The sequence below is a fragment of the Mastigoproctus giganteus genome, chromosome 1 (genome assembly GCF_048544385.1).
Source record: "Mastigoproctus giganteus isolate SK-2022 chromosome 1, ASM4854438v1, whole genome shotgun sequence".
Taxonomy (NCBI): domain Eukaryota; kingdom Metazoa; phylum Arthropoda; class Arachnida; order Uropygi; family Thelyphonidae; genus Mastigoproctus; species Mastigoproctus giganteus.
In genome coordinates, this window is record NC_143575.1 from 95,168,151 (window position 1) to 95,195,401 (window position 27,251).

The following is a 27,251-nucleotide window of genomic DNA, read 5'->3' on the forward strand; positions in this document are numbered from 1 at the left end:
CAATTCCAGAGTAACAAAAAAGAGGGTCATGGGTAGACTAAAAGCACAAATAATGTGAGGATTATATGTCATCTTTGATAAAGCCTACAATAGTTTTTTTTTTTAAGTGTTCCAAGTCTAGCTACCAAAGTGTGCGTAGTATGGTTGTTTATTAGCTGCCCTGGCTATAGTGTGCCTATTCGTAAATAATTAACAATGAAGCCAATTTAATTTCAGTCCTGACACCTATTCATAAAAGATTATACACTCCAATTTGTTTCAAAAAGCAGAAAAGTTCATTAACATTTGCCTCCTCTCCAATGATATGATGTTGCCAGATTTTGAAGTATTGAAGCTCAATGTTGTTGATAGTGTGGATAGTCAATCAGAATATGTCTGACAGTTAGATGTTCTAAGCAGTGTGGACACTGAGGAGATTCATCGCCCATTCGATGGGTGTGAATACCACTTCTTCCAGCCGCACTGTCTGATTGCTCGAGTGACAGAACTTTGGGTCTTGTTTCAACTGAAAAAGTTTTTTATTCGTTTGGTTATGCCATAACTCTGTGCATGGCATGCTGCTTGAATTTTTGGTAGATATATCAGCCACTTCATTCCATTTTATGCCTGAATGTACTGGACTCCAGCAAAACTTCACTAGTTGTCGAAGATGATAAATCTGCAATAGCAAACTCCTGATTTTCATTAAATTATGGTGACTCTTTTGAGATGGATTGCTCTAATTGAGTTGAGAGAGTCAGTGTAAACTATATATTTTGCAGATGGGTGTAGAGTCAAATTTTCTACAGCTAATTGTATTGCATACAGTTCTGCTGATATGATAGCAGAAGGAAACACTGCTGCTGCTCCAACAGTTGAAAGAGATTTCGAACCATTCGTATATATTGGCAAGAATTCAGCACAGCTTTGAATATGGCTAGCATGGAGTTGTTGCACGGTTAGTGCCAGTAGACAATTCTTTCCCCGTTGAGGAAAGTTTGTTATTTGGTTTTTAGGAGCATTAGCAACTAAGGGGATATGCAGTGGTCATTCCTTGACCTTCCCGCATCCTCCGTATTTGGTGGTCATGAGCTCAAACCCCAGTCTAATCAAGAAGCGTGTGCTACGCACTACTGCACCAGTTGAGGAAAGGTGGTCCATGGTGGATGAGAATAATTCTTTGCCTATTGTGGAGAGGAACGTTCCAATTCTGTGATATTTCAAGGAGCTGTAGGCCAGCTGGTCGTATTTTACTTGGTTGATTAAAAAGGTATGGCTGAATAGGATAGAAAGAGCAAGTCTGTATTTTGGCTGTGTATTTAAGTAATATAGCACTTTTCTGTGGAGATGCAGAGGGGGGTCATGAGCTTCAATGTATAGACTCTGAGTTGAAGATGTCCTGTATGCACCAATTTGCAATGCATTATGTTGAATAGGATGCAGCCAGTGTAGTATACTCCTTCGGGCAGAATCATAAACTGGAGCACCATAATCTAAATGGAATCAAATCAGTGCTCTATATAAGAGCAGCAAACTTGTAAGATCTTTTTAGCATGTTGATATTTTTAAGACAGGCAGTACCTATTAATTTAACATGCTCAAAGAAGTTCACCAGGATTAGTACCAAGAATTTGATACTGCTGGCAATTGGAATGGTGGAATTTGAAATCCAAATTTCAGGATCTGTATACAGTTTGTGTTGATCGCAACTGTTTTCTGTTGAGAAAGACAATATCCATTGAGCTCAGCCCATTTTTGTACTTTATTGAGGGACATCTGCAATTGCCTTTCGATAGATCTCATGTTCTGAGAATGGCAAGAAATAGAGAGAGAGATCATCAGCGTAAAGGTACGCCTCTACAGTATTTGGGAGTTCTTTTGTAATGGAATCAATTCTAAGGGCAAACAGGGTTGCACTCAATACTGATCCTTACAGTACTCCTTCTTCCTGTGAGAATGTAGCAGAAAGGGAATTTTGATATCTGAGCTGGAAAGATTGAGGAAGTTCCTAATAAATATGGGCAGGTTGTCTCGTAGACCAAGAGTTTGAAGGTCACTGGAATGCCTTCTCCATATCTAGGGAGACCATAACAAGGTGTTCATTTTTAACAAAGGAATTGCGAATTTCAGATTCAGCCTTGATCTTCAGATCTAAGGAGGACCTGTTTTGGCGAAAGCCACGTTGACAATTACTTAGTAGATGTTGAGTTTCAATGAGTCAACCGTGGATCGTTTTTTCAAGAATTTTACAAAGGCAACTTGACAGAGAGATTAGGACTGGAGGGATCTTTTCTAGGTTTCAAAAATGCCAAAACTGTAGCATGGTGCCAAGAGGTTGGATAAATATTTTCCAGGAAGATCTGGTTAAAAAAACTAGAAGCAGTTGTAAGTTTTTGTCATCGAGATGCTGCAGCATGACATAATATATGCCCTCTGGTCCAGAAGCACTGTTTCGTAGTGTTCTGATGGCCTGTAGAGGCTGATTATATGGAAGTGATAGTGAGGTTCAAAAGTTAATAGGTCTCTGTTCAGTGGCTGCCTTAATTTTCTGGAATTTCGAAGTATAGTTTGATGCAGCTGAGACTTGAGCAAAGGTTTTGTCCAAGGCATTGGCTATATTTAGAGGAGCAGAGAGTTCTTGCCCATTTCAGGAAAGAATTGGGGAAGGAACAGTTGTAAACTTCCCAGAAAGCTGCCTAATTTTCTTCCATATTAGTCTGGAGTCAGTGTTTCTATTCATAATACATGCAAGCTGAGTCCAAGAATCTTTCTTGGCTTGCTTTTGAATGTAACACGCTTTTGCCCTTAGCTAATTAGATTAGCTGTGGTTGGAGATCGACAGAATAAATTGAATGCTTTTTTTTTTTTTTCTTTGCTTTTGTGCACTCTTCAGGAAACCAGTAGCTGAAATGCCGATAATGCAATTGAGTACTTAGCTGCAACTAAAAGTCGGGATGATATATTATTAGTAACTTCATCTATGGGCTGCAGTTGAATAGTTTTTTTCTCAAAAGTGATTGCTGACTGAAATTTGGTCCAATTGGCTTTAGAGAATTTCCATTTCCTGCAGGGTTGGTGTAATGGTGGTTGTGTAGTCATCATATTACAAACAATTGGAAAATGACCATTGCATGACTGAAAACAGTATCGGGGAGCAAATTGATAGGTCAATAGGAGAAGTCTGTCTAGTAGGTAACTGTATATGGGTGTGCGAGCCATATCCAGTAAACTTTCAATAAGTCAGCCGCATCTAATTTAGATGATCCCCATAAAGGATGGTGGCCATTGAAATCCCCTAGCAAGCAGACAGGGGAGGGTAGCTGTTTTAAAAGTTCCTCAAGGTCATTATAACAGTAAGTTTGGTTTAGTGGGAGATAAACCGAGACTAGTATAAAAGCAATCTGAGTAATCAGATGCATAGCAACAGCTTCATTTTGGGGTTGGAGAGTAATTTGCCTAGCCGGAGCTAATTAAAATGGCTACACCACCACGAGCAGAATCAGATGTATTCGGATCTAGTCTATAGATCAAATAGTTTTTTATGGAAATGGAGATTTGAGGAGTTAAATAGGTTTCTTGCAGGCAGAAATCAACTGGTGAGTACTCTGGATATCATCAGAGTAGTGGTTAATTAAGTATTGAATGTTGCCAAGAAAGCCTCTGCAATTCCACTGCAAAATATGACATGGCTGTCGTATGGCTTCGGTTTGTCTCTTTTTGGAAAGGAAGGGTGACCGGTGTCCATCTTTTCTTCTGCAAATATTTCCAGAATCGGATCTTTCTGTTTGGATGAGTATTCTGCATCTATCGATGTGTCCTGAATAATCTTATTTGAAGTAGCAGCATTCGCTGGTATTGTGAGAGGCGTATTACTTTCTTGGTCCAAGTGTTTAAGGGCAATGGACTGATGCTGAGAGACAACAGCCCGAGCCCAGTCAGAGATTGATGTGTTTGTTGGAACAGTAACATCAGTTTGAGTGGCAATGGTTTGATATTTTTTTGCAATATTGGCATAGGTATACTGGGTGCAATTAATTTTCTTGCCTCCTGATAACTAACTTTGTTTTCAACTTTATATTTCACAATTTTTTTTTTCTACGTTTTCCACCTCTTACGTCTTAGAGTAGGCAGGATGGTTGCTTTTGTAGTTGGGACAGATCATTTATTTCGCCAAACAATCACTTTGAATGTGATCAGAGGATCCAGAGTTGGGACAAACTGGGTTCCCTCTGCATGTCGTTTGAGAGTGGCCATACTTTTGGCATTTAGTAGGCATTTGGGATTGAGTAGGAAAGGACGAGTGTGGCAAAGTAGATATCCTGCTTTTACTGATGAGGGTAGGTTTGGACTGTTAGGTGTGAGAATATTGTCTCTTTTGATCATAATTATTTTTACAGCAATTACATTTTGTTCCTGAAGACCTTCTTTAATTTCTTCCTCCGTCGCAAATAGATATTACATCCTTGATGTATTTAGAGTTGCATGTGGAGTTACTTTAACTGGAATACCAGCAAAATTTGTCATTTTTAGCAGTTTTTCAGAATGCCTACTGTTTAGAGTTTCAATAAGCAAGTCCCCTGATTGCAGTCTCTTAACTGTCTTGAGAGACCCTGCAATTATTTTCAGTTGTTTTTGGATTAGAAAGGGGGATATCTTACTGAGAGGCCATTCTGATAGTGAGTGCATTATTAAGAATGCAGGTAAGTCTGTCGCCAAATTCGTCGCAACCAAAGAGGTTTTCAACCTCTTTGGTTGCGACGAACCATGGTAATTTTCTTTCTCTAACCAACAGCTTGGTGGCTCTAAAGATGAAAACATATTTTGTTCCATGTTGGCTCCTTTTAGCCCCTGGCAGATGAACTTTTCTGACAAGGTTACCGGCCCTGCCACGGGAAGGCAGGAGCAATGCCTGGTGTAACTAAGTGAAATTAGTAGGAGTTAGTCTAAAAAAATATGAAAAATAAAGAAAGGTTACTTTCCTTCCTTGGTCTCTCCCAGTACTTTTGATAAAAAGATAACTATAATTCACCTTTAAGAAAAGCACAGATAAATCGCTTGGCATCCAGGGCCGCCACCACAGTGATATTTCTAACACACATATTACTGGGATACTGGTGCCTGGGTTGGTTTATGGTGCATGTTCAAGATTCTTGTATACTTTGTCTTGCAACTTCCTCTAAAAGTTCAATACAGAACCCAGGTGCTCACGGGCTTAGCACAGCCAGGGTCCTAAGCTGGATATCATCTTTCTTGGTAATTCCCTTCTGACTCTCTCTCTCGGGGTAATTCAGAAATTTTTTTGGCTGGTGCAGCCTCAGGCTTCCTTGCACCATAGAGCTAATAATAACAAGTTCTCTATCTTTTTGCAGCATTATTCATTCGGGGACAATCTTCCCCTTTGACATGTTCCTTATGACACCACTGGAGGTATTTACGATTGGCATGAGAGAATACTTTGTATCAACCCAATCTAACGAAGAGACTCAGAATACTTGCCTGTTGGTTTTGACTAGTAAATCTTCCAATTTAAGCCTTAAACAATTTTTTAGAAGCTGGATATATTTTTGCATACAGAAGGCTTAGTGATTAGAAATGAAAATTCAGCGTTCTGATTATTCCATCCACGATTTTAGCCCTGAATGGAGTACTTTTCCAGAACAGTGACTTGAGGTAAACACGTTACTAAGTTACGTGAAGTAATAGTATTCACTATATAGTGCAAGAAAAAAAAACCAAATTATGTGATTTCTTCTTCATTAAGGCAACTTATCCCAGCATCGTGACTAAAAGAAAACCTTTTTTAAACTAATTTATGGTCCCTAGTTCTTGAATTCTATATAATAATGAATATTCATCTTCATTCATTTTATTAACATGATCTTTGAGGTGTCTCATTGCTGAGCACCTGAAGCCCACATAATCGGAGTTGTTCCTCGTATGATTGACCTTTTGCTGTTTTCACCGTGCAACTTGCTCAGTCTTTTTTTGAAGGAGGTCTTACAATTGCCTTATACAGGGGTATCACGAGCCCCCCCCCCCATCTCTACAGGATAATATTCAATAAATTATCAAGAGGACACCATGGCTACCTGCACTGGTCAGAAAACGTTCTTTCTAACTCTACTGTTTTTAATTCAACTCCACCAAAACCTTGCATAAAACATAGCTGTCATTTTTGAAGTCTGTTCCACTCATCAATGACTTTTTTACTTCTGGCCTTTTACCCCTTCAGCAAAGTAGTTCACGAAAATCAGAAATAACAGTGATCCAAGAACCACACCTGAAGAATATAAATTATTCACAGCCTTCTACCCTGCAGCCACTCATCTGAGAATCTTTCCTGGCTTATAGGGTAACCAACCTCTAATGGTGTGTTGAAATTGTTCACTACATCTAGCTCATGAATAACTGTGTCAAAACAGCTACTAAGTTATTTAAACATGTCTTACCCTACTACTAATGTCAGACTAACTGTCTTTAGTTGGCACTTCTGCAGTCCAAAGATGCTCTCATAATTAACTGCAATGGTTCTATACACTCTCTTGTGTTTTATAACTAAGAGAAACAGAAAAGTGGGTTTCTCCCCACTCCTTGTAGCACAAAAGAGCTACTTTATTAAGGAAAAAAAATGCACTGAAACTGCTTGGCATATTGAGCCTAACATCCTAGGAGTTTTCTGTCTATATACAATTTCTTAAGGAATTATTTAAAAAAACACAACAAACAGTTTTATTATAATCACTATTCACAAATCTTGCTTATAGGTAATAATAATCTCTCAGGATGTTTATTTGCTTCTGCCAGGCCAATAATTTAAACTTCCTTCACTACTCTCTAAATTCTTATCTCTGCCATATTTATTCTTGTAAAGTTTTTAAGGAACAGAAAGTCTCACAAGAAATTAAAATACACAATGATTAATATACTCACCCAAAACAAAAGAACAAAATAAATAAATAAATAAAAAAAACGTTTCTTTAATTTCTTTCTCGAAAGGATCTTTACAGTATTTTAAGAACACAGGAAGAGTCAGTTCATCCACTTTCATAGGCGACAAAATATGCTATGTACAATAACTGAGGGGCTCACTCTTCTTTCTCAGCAAGGGCAGGAAAATGAATGATAAACATTTGACAACCATAGTCACATATAACTGCTTGTCCAGATAACCTGAGTTGTTTGATATGTGTACCCTGTTCTCCTGAACCAACCATTATTACTCGAAGCTTCTCTCCATGGTTCACGTCCCATAATATTAAATGATCCTGAAGAAAGAAAGATTTCAACATCATGTGAGAAATTAGCATGCCCATTAATTAAATCTACAGTGCAATATATATTAAGATATGGGGGAACCAAAAAGGCTCAAAGTTTGCTCTTCTAAAACAAAATTTTTGGCACTACTCGGATGGAAATAAAGCAAGGGATTTTCATCCAATAAAATTTATTAACATAAATTGCTCCGCCTGGTATGTCCATTAGCTAGAGGACGCTGGCTTCAATGTAAATCTTCCCTTTACCTCGGATGTGTTCCATTAACAGTTGCACTTACCTTATAAACAGGCAATGAAATTTATTTACACTAATCTTTGTTGTTTAAATTCTACTTCTATGAGAACATACTGCCAACCATTAAAAATCAAAAAAATAGAAGCCTTTTAATAGGGCTTGGACCTGTGTTCCAGCACGCCTGAATGGTTATGAGTTAATAATAAAAAAAAAAAACCTTGAACCTTGTGAAATTAATAATGCTGGTACTAGAGCAGTAGTCAACAAAGCATATTCTTGAAATGGGAAAAGCCCCGAAGTTGGCATAATATTGCTGCCTACGTCATGCAAGAAGACTTCAGAATTAAACTCCCAAAAAGTTGTATTTCCAAAGTGAACTTCTGAAAGGCAGCCAAGCACTCACTGGTGTCCACTATATGAACAAACTGAGAGAATACTAACAACTACAAAAATCATGATTATGTAGAGGCAACATATTGTTATAGATGTTAAATTATATCCTCCTGTACAGGCCAATACATTTTAAATATATCAAAAGTTTGTCTATATTTGCTTCATTTCCAATAAAATGAGATATTCAACATGGAAAGTGACTGTAAGGGACAATCAACCAGAAAATGATGTACTGTAAGTTGTCATTGATAGTATGAGCACTGCAGTTGATGTTCTCCAAATAATAGGAAGTGTGTGTGTGGTATGGGTGTTTAATGGCACACAAGCTGCTGTGGCTACATTGTGCCTATTCATACGAATGTTGAAAAAAAAAAAAAATAATAAATAAATAATATGAAGACAGTTCAATATCATTTCATGTCAGAAACTAATCATAGTCGTTCATATATTCCTATTTGTTTCAAATAACAGAAATGTTTGCATTTTCACCAAAGATATCATTTAATGTTATCTAGTAGAGTTTCAATTAGTCTGCCCTGTCTATCTAATTTAGAGGATCCCCATAAAGGGTGGTGGTGGCCATTGAAATCCCCTAGCAAGCAGATAGGGGAGGGTAGCTGTATTACAAGTTCTTCGAGATCTTTATAACAGTAGATATAATTTGGTGAGAGATAGACTGAGACTAGCGTAAACACAATCTGAGAAATCAGACGCACAGCAACGGCTTCAATTTGGGTTTGGAGAATGATTTGGCTAGCAGAGATTTTTGAGTTAATCAAAATAGCTACACTACCACGAGCAGTATTCCAATCTCTTCAATAGATTGAGTAGTTTTTTACGGGAGCAGTTAAATAGGTGTCCTGCGAACAGAAACCCACTGGAGAGTAGCATCTAATTAAGTACTGAATGTCGTCGATGTTGCCACGAAAGCCTCTACAATTCCACTGGAAGACATAAGGCATTATTTGAGTTTAGAAGAAGCTGTATCTGACATGACTGTCTTAAATGTGTTCTGGCTTTGGTTTGTCTCTTTTTGGAAAGGAGGGGTGACCTGTGTCCATATCTTCTACAAATATTTCCAGAATCGGATCTTCCTGTTTGGATGAGTACTCTGGGTCCACTGATGTGTCTTGAATAATCTTTTTTGAAGTTGAACTACGAATATTTCGAGAAGATTTTGCTGGAATCGTAAGAGGCATATTACTTGCTTGGACTGCTGCTGAGAGAGGACAGCTTGAGCCCAGTCGGAGATTGATATGTTGGATGGAATGGTAACGTCAGTTTGCATGGCTATTGTTTGAAATACTGGCATAGGTACGGTTAGCTATACCGGGTGCAATTAATTTTCTTGCTTCCTGATAACTAACTTTATATTTTACAATTTTTTTTCTCCATTTTCCACTTCTCACATGTTTTAGAGTAAGCAGGGTTGCAGTTGAGACAAGTTATTCCTTTCGATGAACAATCATTATGACTGTGATTGGAGGATCCACAGTTGGGACAAGCTGGGTTCCCTCTGTATGCCATTTGAAAGTGGCCATACCTTTGGCATTTATAGCATCTCAACGGATTAGGAATATAAGGACGAATGCGACAAAGTAGATATCCTGCTTTTACTGAGAGTAGATTTGGACTGTTGAGAATGATATTTCTGGTGGGTGTAAGTATATTGTTCCTTTTAATCATAATTCGTTTGAGAGCAATTTGTTCCTGAAGCCCATCTTTAATTTCTTCCTCTGTCACATTCAAAAAGTCCCAACTAGATATAACACCCTTAGATGTATTTAGGGTTGCATGGGGAGTTACCTTCACTGGAATTTTAGCAAAGTTTGTCATTTGTAAGAGTTTTTCAGAATGCATGCAGTTGGCAGTCTCAACCATCTTGGGAGACCCTGCAATACTTTCCAAGTGTTTTTGGATTAGAAAGGGGAATAGCTTACTAAGAGGCTGTTCTGATAATGAGTGCATTATTAAGAATGCAGAAAAAATGGTTTTTAACGTCTTTGCTTGGGAAGAGTCATGCTCATGTTCTGTGTCTGGCCGATTGCTTGTTGGTTCTAAAGAGGAAAACATTTTGTTTCATGTTGGCTCCTTTTACCCCCTAGCAAATTAACTTTTCTGGCAAGGTTACCGGCCCCGCCATGGGAAGGCAGGAGCAGTGCCTGGAGTGACCAAGCGAAATTAGTAGGAGTTAGTCTATTAAATATAAAAAGAGCAAAAAAGGTTACTTTCCTTTCTAGCTTCCTACCAGTACTTTTGAAAGAAGAGCTACTGTTAAACAGAAGGATTTTCTAAAGAGAGGAACATAAAAAGAACTAGATTGCCTTTCAGAAAGTCGCAGTGAAAGCACAAAGAGAAATTGCTCGGTCACAATCGCTTGGCACCCAGGGCCATAACAGGAAATGAGTGTGTCCAATTCTGAGTCTTGCCAATATCAATTCCTCTCGTCTGTTTCGTCGGATGCCAGAAAACCACAGCTTTGGTTCTTGCTTTATCTGGTAAAGTTTATTGTTGGTGTTACTTTTCCAGATCTGTGACCATTTATTGTAGCACACTTTGTGTATCACAGACTTATAGTCAGTGTATGGAACCTGAGGATGTTGTGAGAGAGCCAGTTGGGGATGTTTAGCAGAAAAGTCATCACTATCATTTCCCGAAATGCCAGCTGTTATTGTGGTGGTGTTTTCTGGTGCAAGGGCAACTTAGGCCATATTGTGCCTCCCAAATCAATTGAATTTACATATGAGAACTGCTTGTACAACAGTTAGAAATGGTCATACATTTTAATTTGTTTTAAATAGAAAAAGAATTCAGAGAGATTTGCTTCTTTTCCTATGATGCTATTGAGAGACAGAGGTTGTTGTTTTTTGGCTTTTAGGAGCATTAGCAACTAAAGCCATATTGCTCTGGGGATATGTGGTGGTCATTCCTTGACCTTTCCACATCCTCCGTATTTGGTGGTCACAGGCTCGAACCCAGGTCTAATCAAGAAGCGTGTGCTACGCACAGCTGCTCCTACCCACCTGGCTATGGAGGCACCCAGAGGTTGTTGCAGATCTGAAATGAAACTAAAAGCCACTCATCGGGGATTGTTAAACAAGCTACATTCAAGGAGTATATGTTTTACTGTAAGTGGTTGCGAGCAGTGCACACACTGAGAAGGATCATTTACTGTAAGCAGATACAGATGTGTGAGGTGAGTGTGACCTATTCGGATTCTGGCTAAGATCACTTCTTTTCTATTTTTACGAAGGCTAGAAGTTCATAATTGTGGTTCGGGTTTTATTTGAAATAGCTTGTTATCTGTTTGTATTTTCCACAGAAGTGCCCATTGTTCCATGCATGTTCTCCGTATATTGTGTCTATAATCAAGATTATCTGTTGAGGCTATGTTGGAAGGATGCTTTGCAGCAGCATCTGCACATTCATTTCCTGGAATACCACTGTGGCCAGGGATCCAAGAAAAGATAATAGTTTGTTGATGCTCATGAAGCTGCATCAGCTTATGTTTTATGAGTTTTAATAAAGTATTGTTGGGTCAGGAAGTGTCTTTCAAAGCTAAAATAGTACTTTGTGAATCAGTATATATTATGGTTTTATTTATTGACAGGAGCGAGATATTTTTTACAGCAAGCTTAATAGAATGAAGCTCAGCAGCTGCACCCACTTCATCATCAGACTTTGAACCATCAGTTATAGATCTTGTTAACTGGGAGTAGTTGTTGGATGTTAATCTTTCCTATGGAACCTTTACCCCATTGCTCCAAGTATTCATCAGAAGAAAGTGTGAAGGCAGTCCACAGGGGATCTGGATCTTTTGATTCTCTGAGGATATTATCAAACTGGATGTTATAAAAAATGAAATGGAAATAACTTCCATTTCATTTTTGTTTGTTTGGACTGGGTGGCTTGAATGCTACAAATTAGCAGAAAATGATCACTGTTTAGAGGATTGTTGTGTACTCTCCACTCTATAGTTGGGAAGAGGATCAGAGAGCAGATTGAGAGATTGATAGCGTTGACCCAGTAGGAAAATGGATGTAGGTGGGTAAGTCAGTGTCAGATTCTCTCTATCAAGTAGCATTTCAATAAGTTCACCAAGTCCATCTTAGACCAGAGAACCCCACAATGGATGAGGTCTGTTAAAATCACCTAATAGATAGATAAGAGACGGTAACTGAGAAATAAGGTTTTCCAGGTCCTGAAATGTGCATGGATGGTTTGGCAGAAGATATATCGAGACCACTGTCAATGTGATACCGATAACTATATGTGTAGCAACAGCTTCTAAGATGGTATAATTTTTGACTGAAACAGAGATTTTTGGTTTTAAATTCATTTCTCGTAGGCACATGGCAGCAGGATTGAAATGGTGAATTAATTCCTAGATATCGTCAATACTGCTGCAAAAACCTCTGCAATTCCATTGTATGGTTTGTTCCATTATTTATTTTTGTGGGTGGCTTGTTAATATCTGCCGAGTTTTGATTTTTCTTTTCTTGAAAAAGTCGTTGCTTTCTTCCATATCGTCATCTGCATATATTTCAAGCAGACCTTCTTGGTTCTTTGCATCATCTGTGTCCATGCTTGATAGATGAGATTGCTTCACCTCAACAGGATCTGATTTCTGCAAATTATCCACAATGGGGAAGTCTCTGGGATCGAACTGTAAGTGGTGTACTACTTCGCTGGTCTACTACGTTTGGTGGAGATGGAGGATCAAGAGGACTGATCGAGCCCAGTTGAAGATTGATGTGTCTGGAGGGATAGTCACTTCGGTCTGACATGCTACTGATTGGTGACTGTAAGTAGCAGAAGCATAGGTGCATTTTAGCATACTTAATTTTACTTGTTTTCTTACCTCTTGGCAGGAAACCTTATTTTCAATTTTGTATTTTTCCCCCAACTTCTAGAGGTCACAGTCTTTGGAATATGCTGGATTGTTGCCTGTGGAGTTGATGCCTTACATTCTGTTTCTTTGTTTGTATATGACTTTTACACCCACAGCTTGCACATGTTGCATCTCCATAGCATGATGTCTGGGAATGGCCAAATTTCTGGCATTAAAAGCATCTTAGAGGGTTCGGGATATAGGGCCAAACATGACAGTTTAAATATCCTGCCCTGACTGAAGATGGTAGGTTTGGAGAACTGAAAGCTAAAATTATACTCTAGGTAGGGACTAAACTGCCATCTTTTCGGATCATGGTCCTTTTTATCTGAGTGACATTTTGTTCTTTAAATTCCTGAACCATTTCATCTTCGGGGACGTTCAATTAATCCCATTCAGTGATCGCTCAATTTGAAGAATTGAGGGTTGGTATGTGGTGTGATTTGAACTGGGTTTCCACTCAAGGATGTCAGATGTAGTAGTAGTAGTTCTTCAGAGTGTCGAAAATTGGTGGTCTCTATTAACAAATCTTCAGATTGGAGACGTTTCACCATTTTTGGTGAATCTGCAGCATGTTTGAAGCCCAAAATGGCCAGGTAAATTATACCAGGTTTTGGGCCACGTTTTGCCCAGTGTAAATTATAGCACGTGAGATGGAAAGCTCTATAATCTTACTAAGTGCTAACTTGATGGTGTATAATTTAGCGGTGAAGATGCTGCAGGCTAGTGATAGTGAGGCTGTAAGTGAACTAAAAACTGCTGCAGCACCTGCTGTAGTTGGAGTTTTTGATCCCTCAATGTAGATTTTACAGGCATGCGAGTTTATAGTGTGAGCTGAGTGGAACTGTCTGATATTGCAGGGAGACATTCTATCTCCATCGAAAAAGATGTACGTCGTAAGAGGCAGAAACTTATGTCCGAGGAGGAATAGGTGCACACTTGTTTCCTGAAAAATATCATTTAAGCCGATATCCCAACTCTGGACAAGCTCTTTAATACTGAGTGAGGCTGGTCGATTCTCATTTGGCTTACTCTCATAGAAGGAAACCCACATAGTATTATAAAGAAACGCCCAACTGGGGTGCGATGGAAGACTTTGGATCTTAGCAGCATAGTGGAGCAGTAGAATGGAGAGTTTTTCTATTAAGATGTTCGTGGATTTAGAACGTACATCCTTTACTGGCAATTTAAGTAACCTGCCTTGGAGGCTATGGGGTGTTGAATTTAGGGACTATTCCCAACCTCGTGTTGTTTGGCATTACAAGAATGCAAAATAGGGTGACCTGCAAGATTTTGTTTCTTCTTTTCCTGGTCGGATTGCTGTTTCAAAACTTCTGATATCAACGTTTGCTCAGATCGTGTCAATGAAATTATTCTTGTAGGAATGGAATCCTTTATTCCACACTCCACTTTAATATCTTGCCCTTTATCTAAACCTTGGTGGTGGTGGTTGTTGTTGATGAGGTTTTAAGTGCAACGGCTACTTAGGCCATATTGCACTTATGGAAGTGGTGCATACTGCTTGCATTTGTTGATTTAGAAGCAGTTAAAATGGCTATACAATCCTATTCGTTTTAGGAAGGAGAAGAATTCTGTGAGATTTGATTTTTTGCCTATGATATGGCCAAGCAGCAAAGATTCCTTTAAATTTCACAGAGAACTGAATGACACTAGTCAAGCATTATTATATAGAGTACATTCCAGAAGTATGTGTTTGACTGTGAGTGGTGTATGACAATGATTACACTGAGGAGGGCCAGTCCCTGACAAAAGGAACAGATGGGTTAAATGAGTATGGCCGATTCTGGCTCTCGCTAAAATTACTTCTTCTTGTCTGTTTGCAAAGGGGCTAGAAGCCCATAATTTTGGTAAAGGTTTTATTTGAAGTAGTTTATTATGAAATTGCACTTGCCACGGAAGAGTCCATTGATCTTTACATATACTTTGTATATTCATTTTATAATCTCTGAATGGTACTAGAGAATTCGTTTGGGCTGAGCTGGATGGATTTTTCGCAGCATCATTTGCAATTTCATTTCCTAGTATTTCGGTATGCCCTGGGATCCAGCAGAAGATACTGTATTTCCCCATATATAAGATGCACCCTTTTTCGAAAAATTTGGGGTCTAAAAACTGGGTGCGTCTTATACAGTGGTTGTAGATATTTTTACTTGCATTTATTGCGCTTGTTGTCTTTGTGCTCATTGTTTCGCACTTGTTACCGGTATATTAGGTTACGTTTCGCCACGTTTTGCCCAGAAATGGCTCAGAAAAGATTTTCGTACAGTGCTGAATTCAAGTTAAAAGTGATCCAGTTTGCAAAAGTGAATGGAAATCGTGCTACTGAACGTAAGTTTGGTCCTCCTCCAACTGAGAAAACAATCCGAGACTGGCTAGGGGAAGAAGAAACCCTACTGAAAATGCAACGGCAGAAGAAGGCCATAAGAGGCAAGTCAGCAAAATGGCCTGATTTAGAGAGGGAATTGAAGATATGGATTGAAGAGCAAAGGGCAATTGGAATTCCTGTGTCCACAAAGATGGTTCAGCATGAGGCAAGAAGAATTGCTGATGAAAAAGAAGTTACTGATTTCAAAGGAGGACACAATCGGTGCTTCAGGTTCATGAAACGGAATGGACTAAGCATGCGTACATGCACCAGACTTGCCCAAAAGATGCCTGAAAGCTATGAGCAGATGGTCCTTGAATTTCATCGTTTTGTCATTCAATGTCGGAAGACACATCAGTTTGAGTTGGGACAGATTGCAAATATGGACGAAGTTCCCCTTCAATTTGATGTCCCAAGTAACAGAACTGTTGATAAGAAGGGGGTGAAAACTGTAACTGTGAAGACAAGTGGACATGAAAAGAGCCATTATACATTGTTCTAGCTTGTTGTGCCGACAGAACCAAGCTGCCTCCTATGCTGATTTTCAAACACAAAACAATGCCAAAAGAAGACATTCCTCGAGGAGTGATTGTCCATGTTCATGACAAGAGTTGGATGGATCAGGATGGAATGAAGATCTGGTTTGAGAAAGTTTGGAGCAGGAGACCAGGTGGGCTCTTAAGCAAACCTGCCCTATTGGTGCTTGATCAGTTCAGGGCACACAGAAGATTGCTGCAGAGCAAAAAACAAAACTTGCCATCATACCTGGACATCCCAGCTCCAACCACTTGATATCAGCATTAACAAACCCTTCAAAGCTGCCATGAGAGATGAATGGAACTAACGGATGAAGTCTTCTGGGACAATTTGACACCAGCAGGAAGAGTGAAGAAACCAACTATAGGAGAAGTTTGTACCTGGGTGAAAATATTCTAGGATAATATCAAGATTGAGATCGTTGTCAAGTCATCTAAGAAGTGTGGCATTTCAAATGCCATAGATGTTTCTGAGGACGAGGCAATATATGAAGACAGTGAATCATCATCAGACACAGATGAGGACAAGCTAATGGATGGGAGTTTTGACAGTGATGAGGAGTTGTATGAATTTTATGATGAATAAAACTTGAGTTCAATAACTTTTATGTAATACGTTTTTTTTTCAAATTTCAGGCCCCAAAATTAAGGTGTGTCTTATACATGGGGAAATATGGTAACTTCTTTTGCTGATGCTCTCTAAAAATAAATGTGCTAAGGCTATTCAAGAGAAGAATGTTGCATATCATAATTGGCTTGTTTCCAATTCTTCTTCGGTTTCATTTTCTGCCTACACCAAAGCTTGCAACGATTGTAAAGCAGTCCAAACTAGATTTTCAACAGGCTCAGAGTAGAAAACTTGCTTCTTGCCCTAATGGTAGCCAAGCATTCTGGTCTTTTGCCAAATGCTATTGGCCGAAACTTTTGCCCATCTCTGTTCCCACCTCTGTCAAAACCAGATGGTTCTGTTTTCACTTCAGCCAAGGATGTTATTGTTGTTATTTTTGGCGCAAGGGCTGCTTAGGCCATATTGCACCTATCAGTGATGTGGAAGATACTCATGATGACTGTTCAGTCAGAAACGATCATATAAGTTTATCCGTTTGAGAAATGAGAAAAATTCTGTGGGGTTGGCATCGTTACCTATGATATCACAGCGCTTCAAAAATTCTTTAAGATTAGTAAGAAAACTGAAAGAGAGTTGCCGGGCATGTGGGTATAAGGTGATTCAACAAGAATGTGCTTATTGTAAGTTGAGAATTGCAGTGTGTACACTGAGGAGGATCATTGCCTGTGAAGGAGAAATAGGTGGATAATGTGACTGTGACCAATCCTTGCTCTGGCTAGGATTACTTCTTCCTTTCTGTTTTCCCAGAAGCTGGAGGGCCATAACTGTGGATCTGGTTTTATTTGAAAGAGCTTATTATCTGTTTTAGTTTGCCATATAAGTGTCCATTTTTCCTTACATATTCTTTGTATATTAGATTTGTAGTCAGCACATGGAACGAGAGAACATGATGAATCTGAATTAGAAGGATGTTTGGTGGCATAGTCTGCACATTCATTTCCAGATATCCCAGTATGGCCTGGGATCCAGCAAAAGATAACTACTAGCTGGCGTTCCTGCGTATGTATCAACATAAATCTTATAGTTTTTATTAAAGGATTCTTTGGTGAGGAGGTGTTTTGTAAGGCTATAAGTGTACTCTGCGAGTCTATATATATTATACTCTTTTTGATGGACGGATGGAGAATATTTTCTAGGGCAAGCTTGATAGCAAATAACTCAGCTGTATAACTGATGCATTCGGTGGGAAGTGATACAGACATGGTATTAAAAGGGAAAACTGCTGCAGCACCTACTCCACTATCAGACTTCGATCTATCGGTATATATTTTTGTAAAGAGGATAATTCTTTGTGTGAGCAGTATGGAGTTGTTTTATATTGATAGTTGCAAGGGAATGTTTTTCCCAGTTTAGGTAGTAATTGTCGCAGGATGGTTTAATATAGGCCCATGGGGTGACTGAACAGGTTGGATCTTGGAGGACTTTTTCGAGATGTACATTCCGAGTTTCTAATAGTGCCTGTAATCTGATACCAGTAGGCTGAACTGCACTGGGTTTATTTCTATAGAAAATTTTAAACTTTGGATCATTAAGTATAGGCCAAATTGGATGGGTAGGCATGCTTCGAATTTTAGCTGCATAATTCAGAAGTAACACCTTTCTTCTGAGACAGAGTGGAACTTCATGGGCTTCAATATAAAGGCTTTGTACTGGCGATGTCCTAATATGCTCCTGTAGCAATCCTGAAGGCAGAATGTGGAATAGGTGCAAGGTGTGCTAGCATGCTTTCCCTGGCAGAGTCATAGACTGGGGCACCATAATCAAGACGAGACCTAATTCTATACAATTGAAGTAGGGTATAGCGATCTGAACCCAATGTTGTCGAAGAAAGAACTCTGAGTATATTCATTTTTTTCTGGCAAGTAGAACATGTCAAATATCTGACCTGCAGATATTTGACATGTTCTAAGAAATTAAGCTTACTATCAAAAACCAGGCCGAGGAAGTGAATACTTTTCACAACTGATATAGGATGATTTGTTAAGTGAAGCTCTGGTTCAGGATACATCTTTCGTTTGTTACTAAAATGAATCAGCAGTGCGTAGCAACACGCTTCTTGATTAGACTGGGGCTCGAGCCCATCACAACCAAATACGGAGGATGCGGAAAGGTCAGGGAATGACCACCGCACATCCTGGAGCAATATGGCCTTAGTTGCTAATGCTCCTAAATAACAAAAAAAAAAAAAAAAACTAAAATGAACGACACTAGATTTCTGATGTGATAGTCGGTATCCATTCTGTGTCATCCACAGTTAAATAGTGTTAAGTGAGATTTGTAGTTGTCTTTCCATGAAGTTCATATTCTGTGAACTGCAGGAAACAGTCAGGTCATCGGCATAGAGATATGTGTTTACAGGGTCGGGTATGCATTTGGTTATGTTATTTATTCTTATTACAAATAAGGTAGAACTCAGAACTGAGCCTTGTGGGACTCCTTCCTCTTGTATATAGATTTGCGAGAGGACTTGCCGATAGCAGACTTGAAAAGGTCTATGCTGAAGGAAGTTTTGTATGAAATATGGTAAGTGGTCTCTGAGGTCAAGGGAATGAAGATCTTTCAAGAGACCAAAACGCCAAGTGGTGTCAAAGGCCTTCTCTATGTCAAGGCATACCATAACAAGATGCTCGTTTCGGATAAACGCATTTCTGATGTTCGTTTCAGCTTTGACCATGAGATCCAGCAATGATCGATTTTTCCTGAAACCAAACTGATATCGGAGATTAGATATTTGGAGTCAAGATACCAGGTCAGTTGGTAGTGTAACATTTTTTCTAGGGTTTTACTCAAGCAGCCGGTAAGAGAAACAGGTCTATAGTTGTGACGGATAGAGTGATCTTTCCCTGGTCTGGGAATTGCCAGTACACAGGAGTGATTCCAGCATGTGGGGAATGAATGTTCAGTGAAAATATGATTGTAGAAAGTCAGCAGCAAGGATAATGCTTTGTTATCTAAGTGTTTAAGCATTATATAATACACTCCGTCTGGACCAGCAGCACTGTTCTTTGAGGTATATATAGCTTCTTGAAGTTCAATCATAGTAAGAGGCCAATTGAACGATAGACACAATTTGGTTTTGAAGTTCAATCGACATTTTTCAACTGAAGCTTTAATCTTCTGAAATGGCTGGTCATATACGGTCAGTGCAGACAACTGTGAGAATACAGAGCCTAAAGCATTTGCAATTTCTGCAGGAGTACACAGCTCCTGTCCATTCCAGTTGAAAATTGGGGAGGATAGAGGAGGAAATTTGCCATTTAGTTGTTTTCTTTTTCTCCATATTATTCTAGAATCTGTATTTTTATTAAATGAATTTGCAAATCGGACCCAGGAGTCTCTTTTTGCTTTCTTCCTGATATGGCAAGCCTTGGCTCTGGGTTTTTTATAATTTATAAGATTATTAATAGTAGGATGTTTGCAGAATATATTCCATGCTCGGTTTTTTCTTTTTTGGCACTCTTACAGTCCTCATTCCACCAATAATTTATGGATCTACAGGAGCTTGACTGGGATTGTGGGATGGCAATAGATGCAGCTGCTAGGTTTTGTTTAGTGATATGGTTGGTGACCATGTCAATTGGACAAGATTCAATGATCTGATTATTAAAGGATACATGATAAGTATATTTTGCCCAATCAACCTTGGAAAATTTCCATTTCGTGCAGTTTTCTGAAGTCACGGAGTGTGAAGTTTGAATTTTACAGATTAGTGGATAGTGGTCACCGTTGAGTGGATCATCCAGAGCTGTCCACTCAATACAAGGAAAGAGGATCGGAGAGCAGATAGATAGATCTATTGAGGACACAGTTCCTGTTGGGAGATGGATGTAAGTTGGTGAACCAGTATTTAGGATGATTAAATTCTGCCTGTCAATGAGCATTCAATAAGTTGTCCCCATCCATCTGCATTGGGAGAGCCCCACAATGGATGGTGTCCATTGAAGTCGCCCGATAAACAGAAAGGGGTTGGCAACTGCAGAATTAAATCTTCAAGTTCATGAATAATACAAGGCTGACTGGAGAGATAGATTAAAACAAGTATTATTGTGACTCCAATTGCTATTCGCATAGCAACAGCCAACAGCTTCAATAGAGGTTTGCAAAGGAATACATCTGCAAGGGACTCGTGAATCTATGAGAATAACCCCACCATGAGCTTTATTTGTAACCGGTCTATCTTGTCAGAAAAGAGAGTATAATTTTTGATCGAGAGAGAGACCTGAGGAGTTAAATATGTCTCCGGTAAACAGATGCCAACTGGATTATGACGTTTAATTATTTCCTGGATGTCATCAATATTGCTACGCAAGCCTCTGCAATTCCATTGGACTACATTGCTCATTGTTTAGATTTAGATGAAGGAGCTGAGTCTGTCTGTTTGATGCGGTCACTTTTAATTTTATCTCTTTTTTGAGAAAATTGGTCTCGTGTCTATTTCATCCTCTGGATGGATCTCCAGAATGGTTTCTGTTTCATCTTGACTGGGGATTTCACTGGTATCCATAAGGATGGAGTCAACTGGCTGTTTGCTAACGGGATCTGGCTTCTCTGTTTGAACGGGTCTTACATGGGTAGCAGGTGATATGGTGACTGGCGTGTTTTTAGCCTTGCTTGAAATATGTTGCTTTGATGATTGTGGTACAGAAGAGAGCAAGGACCGAGCCCATTCAGAAATGGTGATGTTTGGTGGAATAGATATATCAGTTTGGATTGATACTGAATGAAATTTTTTAGAGGCTTCGGCATACATACATCTAGGCATCTGTAGTTGCAATTGCTTTCGTGCTTCTGGGAACAAGACTTTCTTTTCTATTTTGTATTTCTTTCTCGTATTTCCACTGTTCACAATTTTTGGAGAAGGCTGGATGGTTGCTTTTACAGTTGGGACAAAGCGAAGTCTGGGCATTACAGTCAGGGTATGCCCTTTCGATCCACAGTTTGGACATACTGAGTCACCTCGACAGACTGTTTGTGAGTGTCCAAATTTCTAACACTTATAACATCTCATTGGGTGTGGAATATATGGGCGAATGCAACAATGAAAATACCCTGCTTTCACCAACAAAAGTAGGTTGGGTGAGCTGAATGTTAATATGATGCTCCGAGTCGGAAGTAGCTCACCATCTTTTTTCATCATGATTCTTTTGGCCCGTGTGACTTTCAGATCCTGTAGTTCCTGAACAATTTCTTCGTCTGAGACATTCATTAGGTCCCATTCTGAAAGTACGCCTTTGGATGTATTTAGTGTGGCATGTGGGTATACCTTGACCAGAATTCCACCAAATGAGTTGAGTCTAAGTAGAGACTCAGAGTGTTTAGAGCTCGTGGTCTCTACAAGCAGGTCACCAGATTTTCGTCGTCACCATCTTCGGGGAACCAGCCATGTTCTCAAGACATTTTAATGAGAAATGGCAATAGATTGCCCAAGGGCTGGTTTATCAGTGAATGAAGAATCAGAAAACTTGGGTGTTCAATTCGAGGAGCATCCATCTTCAGTCTCTTTGGATTGGTAGAGTCAATATCAGGTTGATGCAAATCTGTATTATTTGGATTTGCAGTCTTAATCAGGGGGAAAATTGTCATATTCCATGTTTTGCTCCTTTTGGCCCTGGGGGTTTGGTTTACCTCCCAGGTTTCCGGCCCCGCCATGGGGAGGCAGGAGCACTGCCACTAGGTGACCAAGCGGCTGAGTTATTTGGTTAGTACTGTTAGAAATAGAAATAGAAAGGTGGCCTTCCTTTCTGGGCCTTTGCCTACTTCTTGTAGTGCAAAAGTGCTGCAGTAATTTATAAATAAAGAAAACGGTAGTTGGAACGAAATATAATTTATTCAATGGCTCTTTGGATATAACGCTTTTGGAATGCACAGAAATCACTTAGTCACAGAACGCTTGGCACCTGGGGCCCAGCCAAGGATAAAGCTGACCTGCTAGCATCCCATTTTTCTTCCAACTCATGCATTAATGATCTTGGTAAAACACCTCCCACGATTCCCAACATGCTCCATTCAATGCCTCCTGTGGTCTTCCGTCAAAAGGAGTTTGACAAAACTTGATGCTCGGAAATCTCCAGATCGTGATGGTATTTCTCCACTTGTTCTCAAAAACCTGTGCTCCTGAACGTAATCCTGTTCTTTGCCTCCTTTTTTCACTTTCTTATTCCAAAGGTGTATTTCCTTCTGCGTGGAAATTTGCTCATATCCAGCCAGTTTCTAAAAAGGGGACAAATTCATCCCATCCAATTATTTCTAACCTTTCTAAAGTAATGGAGAAATCAATTAATTGCCAACTCTTAACCTACTTAGAAACCTTCCATCTGATCAATGATCGCCAGTATGGATTACGCCAACATCGATCCACTGGTGATATTCTGGCTTATGTTACCCATTTATGGACAAATTCAACGGAAAAGATTGATTTACATGAAAAACTTGGAAAGACACATCTTGGCCATTGATGCCCTTGTGTCTTAAAACCCTTAAACAACAACAACAACAATGGAAAAGTTTGGTGAAACACAAGCAGTTGCTCTTGACATCTCAAAGGATTTCGATCGTGTTTGGTATAAAGGTCTTCTAAACAAGTTTCCATCTTATGGTTTACCAACTGTTTTTTGTAATTGTTTATCCAGTTTTCTCTCTGATCCCTCACTGAGAGTGATGATAGATGGCTCTCTTCTAACTTCTCCACTAATGCTGGTGTCACCCAAGGTTCAGTTCTTTCCCCCACTCTTTTCCTCTTGTATATTAATGACCTTTTTCGAGTGACTGGAAATCCTATCCATAGTTTTGCCGACGATAGCACATTGCATTCCACTTTCTAGTTTGAGAAATCTTGCCCTGCTCAATTAGCTTCAAATTCTCAAATATCCACTACCAATTCCTTAAATGCCAATCTCCAAGTAATTCTCCAGTGCAGCAAAGACAACTTAGTTGATTTCAAACCTTCTAAAACTCAGTCTTGTCTTATATCTCGCATAAAGGACTCTTCTGCTCCTATGCTTATCTTTGGTGACACTCCAATTTCTAGGCAAGATGATATATCTCTTTTGGGGATTACCCTGACTTCTAAGCTCTCTTGGCACAAGCATTACAAATATTGCTTCCTCTGCATCTAAAAAAACTTGGTTTTCTCTTTCACTCTCGGCATTACTTTTCTTCCAAACAGCTATTCACTGTGTAGAAATTGCAAATCCACCCTACCATGGAATATTGTTCCTTCACCTCCCCCCCCCCAAACCTCTCTCAGGCTTCTTGATTCCATTCAGAAGAGGGCAGTTAGGATAATTAATGACTCATCTCTAACAGAGTCTCTCCACTCGCTGCCTCATAAATGTACTGTTTCTGCTACATGCCTTTTCTACAGATACTTCCATGGGCACTGTTCTTCTGAATTGGCTTCTATAATTCCCACTCTCTCTTTCAAAACAGTCCGAACATGTGCCGCCACCAGCCAACATCCATTTTCTGTTCAACTTCAAACTCACAGAACCAACTTTTCATCTTCCTCGTTTATTCATCCAATTGTTCATTTCAAAATTACAGTTATGAATCAACAGGGCTTACCTTTATTTTTTGATATAGGAAGCTTCTTTTCCAACTCTCCTTGTCCAACTCACTAATAATTCATGGGGAAGGCGATGTCAATTTTGCAAAACATTGTCATAAAGTTAGATTTTGGAGGTCTAAACGGGCTAATAATTAAGGATCGATTTTTCTTTTTGGTCCTGTGGCTGGAATTTTGAGTTAAATTTAGAGGTCTAATAAATGGGTAAGAGGCAGGGGTAGGGGTTGGGGGTTATTCTCTACATTCCTTAAGTTGGACTAGAACTTTTCGGGGCATCATGTTCACAGGAAGAGAGTTACTCACAATTAATCCGAAACTTTTTTTCTTTCCTTATGTTGTAGTATTTGTTCTTCACGCATGCGTATAAGTGACCAATCGTCGGATAATAGGAATGGCCTACGGATATTGATTGAAGTTTCATGTAGTTTCATCTCTAAGGTTTCTGCAATGAGTAGTTTGTAGTAGTTGTGTTGAATATTTATAATTTTTGTTTCAGTAAAGCCGAATGTATGTCGTTCATTTATTGCGTGGAACGAAAGTTCCGATGCATTCGAACGACCCGCCCGCACCGAAGCTTCGTGTTGTTTTGCTCGAAGCCGTGCCACTCCCATGGTGGATCCTACGTAGACAGCGTCACAATTTTTGCATGGTATACTGTATACGAGGTCATGCTGTGATTCGAGCATGTAATAGCTCTCTAGTATCAAAATTACAGTCTACAGAAGTTCACGTCTAATGTCAACAAATATCTTCTCTCATCTTCTCAACCTCCAACCCAAGCACGGTACTAAGTACTATAGGTTCTAACACCTCTCGTGTTTGGGGTTTCCATAAAAAAAAAAAAAAAAAAAAAAATCCGAGAACTCCATTTGGAATGAGATTCCCATCCTTGCACATCGATATTTTCTTGCCACCTGTCAGAGCAGATCTCTTATTCATAGACACAAAGAAGACACCATTTGAACAGTTTGTTTGACACTTGAGCCTTTCAACTAAAAGATCTCCGGCTCGTAGCTTTTTCAGAGATATTAAGGATCCTGCCAACCCTTTTAATCATTTCTGAATGAAGAAGGATGACGTTTTCCTGGCTGCCTGCTCTCTTGTGGAATGGAGAGTGAGGAAAAGAGGTACAAGAGGACACCACTTGCAAACTAGCAAGGCCTGCAAATGGATGACAAGTTTGCTTGGAGCACCATACTCACATTTCCAGTAAGACCCTGTCCAAGGACCAAAGGAAAGCAGATTTATTGGAATGCAATTGATCCTAGCAGTAATTACTATATGCTCATTTATCCCAGTCAAGCCAAAGTGCTGTATAAGGGTGGGCTCCTCACCCACCACAATCCAAGTTTCCAGGTTATGGCGAACGACTTCACACTCCAGATTCCAGTGATACTAATCTGGAAGTTCAGCAGCATCACTGGAAGGCAACGACCATGTACAGGTGCCAATGCTGAGGGGTCTTCAGTGAAGTAAGTACTGAATCAAGAACACTTCTCAATATGAAAAAATAGACAAAACAACAGATAATTTGCACTATCAATTTTGTCAATTTCAGTGTGTGACAACATACTATTATGAAAAAAGAAAGAATTGATGTAATGTGGTCCATGGTTGCGGAATCTAGTGTACACAAGAAAGACTGAAATATAATAAATTATCCCAAGTCATACTTGGCATTGTTATTAAAACACCAAGCACAACTTGGGAAAATCTGTTATGAGACCTCATAGCAATGTCGACTGTGAGAAGATATGAATACAAATGGGAAAAAAAAAAAGGATCAAAAATGCATTTCAGAACTTCTCTTTCTAGCTCATGGAAGTTCAGAAATATTCTTGATAGTCAGGTATAGACAGCACGGCCATTATTACAAACAAAACCCAGATTTAACATTTCTGAAGAAGACAAGGTCTACAAAAGTATCTTTCTCAAAGCAATCATAACCAGTTGATTTGTAATAGATAATCCAAAAAAAGAAAGCCACAAAGAGAAAAACTTAGTAAGCCAATGTTTGTAAGGTGATACTACACTGATAAACAATTCTGTGTCTGTATTTTAAAAGAAAAACTCCTGCTTACAATTACCAAACACCATATGTTCGAAACCTCCAGTGCCACTTTCCAGCCTATCATCTGTCTAGTTCATCCAGATCTTGCTGATGTGTCATACCGGCTACTTGATAAAGAAGGATATTTTTCTGGCTTTGGAAAAGCTAACACAATTGAGTGACACCAAAATAATGGATAGTCATTTTCCCAAAAGATACAGTTATAAAAAAAAGGAGAAGGTAGTTCAAGGTTTTGTCATATAGGTTTTGCAGCATGATGTAACAAATGCCTTTCTGTCCTGCAGCTCTGCTAGAGGAATTATGTAAGGATTTCTTGAGTTCTTTTTTTGAAAGGTTTATTACAAGGACAGGAAATGGTGGTAGCAAAATTGATCTTGCACCATTTGGCATGAGTTTTAACATTCTGAAAATGTGTCAGATGTAGTAGGAGCTGCTATTTCGGCATGGGAAGACACACTGAGTGATCACTGAATTACGAAAACCTTATGAAAAGTGAATGCAACCCGTTGACCATGTGACGTACAAGAGTGCGGAGTTAGTCGACTATGTAACATAGATAAGGTGTCAGTGGTTCAGTAGGTAGTAAAATCCCGAGCGTGATGGATAAAAGGAAGGATTTATTGGACTTTGATAAAGGCAGATTGTGGGTGCTCGACGAGCTGGTGCCTCGATTTCCAAAACAGCTGAACTGGTGGGGTGTTCAAGAGTCGCCGTAGTTAGTTAAAGTGTATTAGGACTGTTGTCAAAATGGTCATACAATGACCTGATGGCAAAACTGCAAAGGTCAGCAAAAAGTTGAAGGTAGAGGTGAGCACCAGGTCTGACGATTCATACAGATGAACAAGCGCAGCACTGTTCAAGAGTTGACTACCCAATACAATATGGACCAACCTGGAACAATATCTGGCATGACCATGCGTCGCACGTATAGGCTATACCAGCAGACGACCCCTATGGAATCCTCTCCTAACCAAGGTTCATCAGTGTAAAAGACTTGCCTGGTGCAAAGAGCATGCAAGTTGGACGTTAGAAGAATGGAAGGTGTGCTGGTTGGAATAAGTCACGTTATTTACTCCACAACGTGGATGGTCGTGTATGGATTTGGTGTCAACAACACGAGGCTCTTGATCCATAATACATGGTATCGAATGTGCAGGTCGATAGAGACAGTTGTATGATGTGGGGCATGTTTCACTAGTAGGAACTTGGACTCCTGGTGCATGTGGAACAACATATCACTGGTCTCTGCTATCATCAACTGCTTGCTTTTTTACTGTGTATACCATACTATGTT

General features: G+C 39.4%; 1 protein-coding gene across 1 annotated transcript in view; it reads right to left on the reverse strand.

The window, feature by feature from the left end:
- Nucleotides 1–6,936: 6,936 nt before the first annotated feature.
- SCAP (SREBP cleavage activating protein) overlaps nucleotides 6,937–27,251 on the reverse strand; it is a 512,327-nt gene continuing 492,012 nt past the window's right edge. Inside the window, exon 28 of the mRNA XM_090380371.1 lies at nucleotides 6,937–7,244. Coding sequence (XP_090236497.1) covers nucleotides 7,065–7,244 — 180 coding nt within the window. The 3' untranslated portion in view covers nucleotides 6,937–7,064. The remainder of the gene's footprint in view (nucleotides 7,245–27,251) is intronic.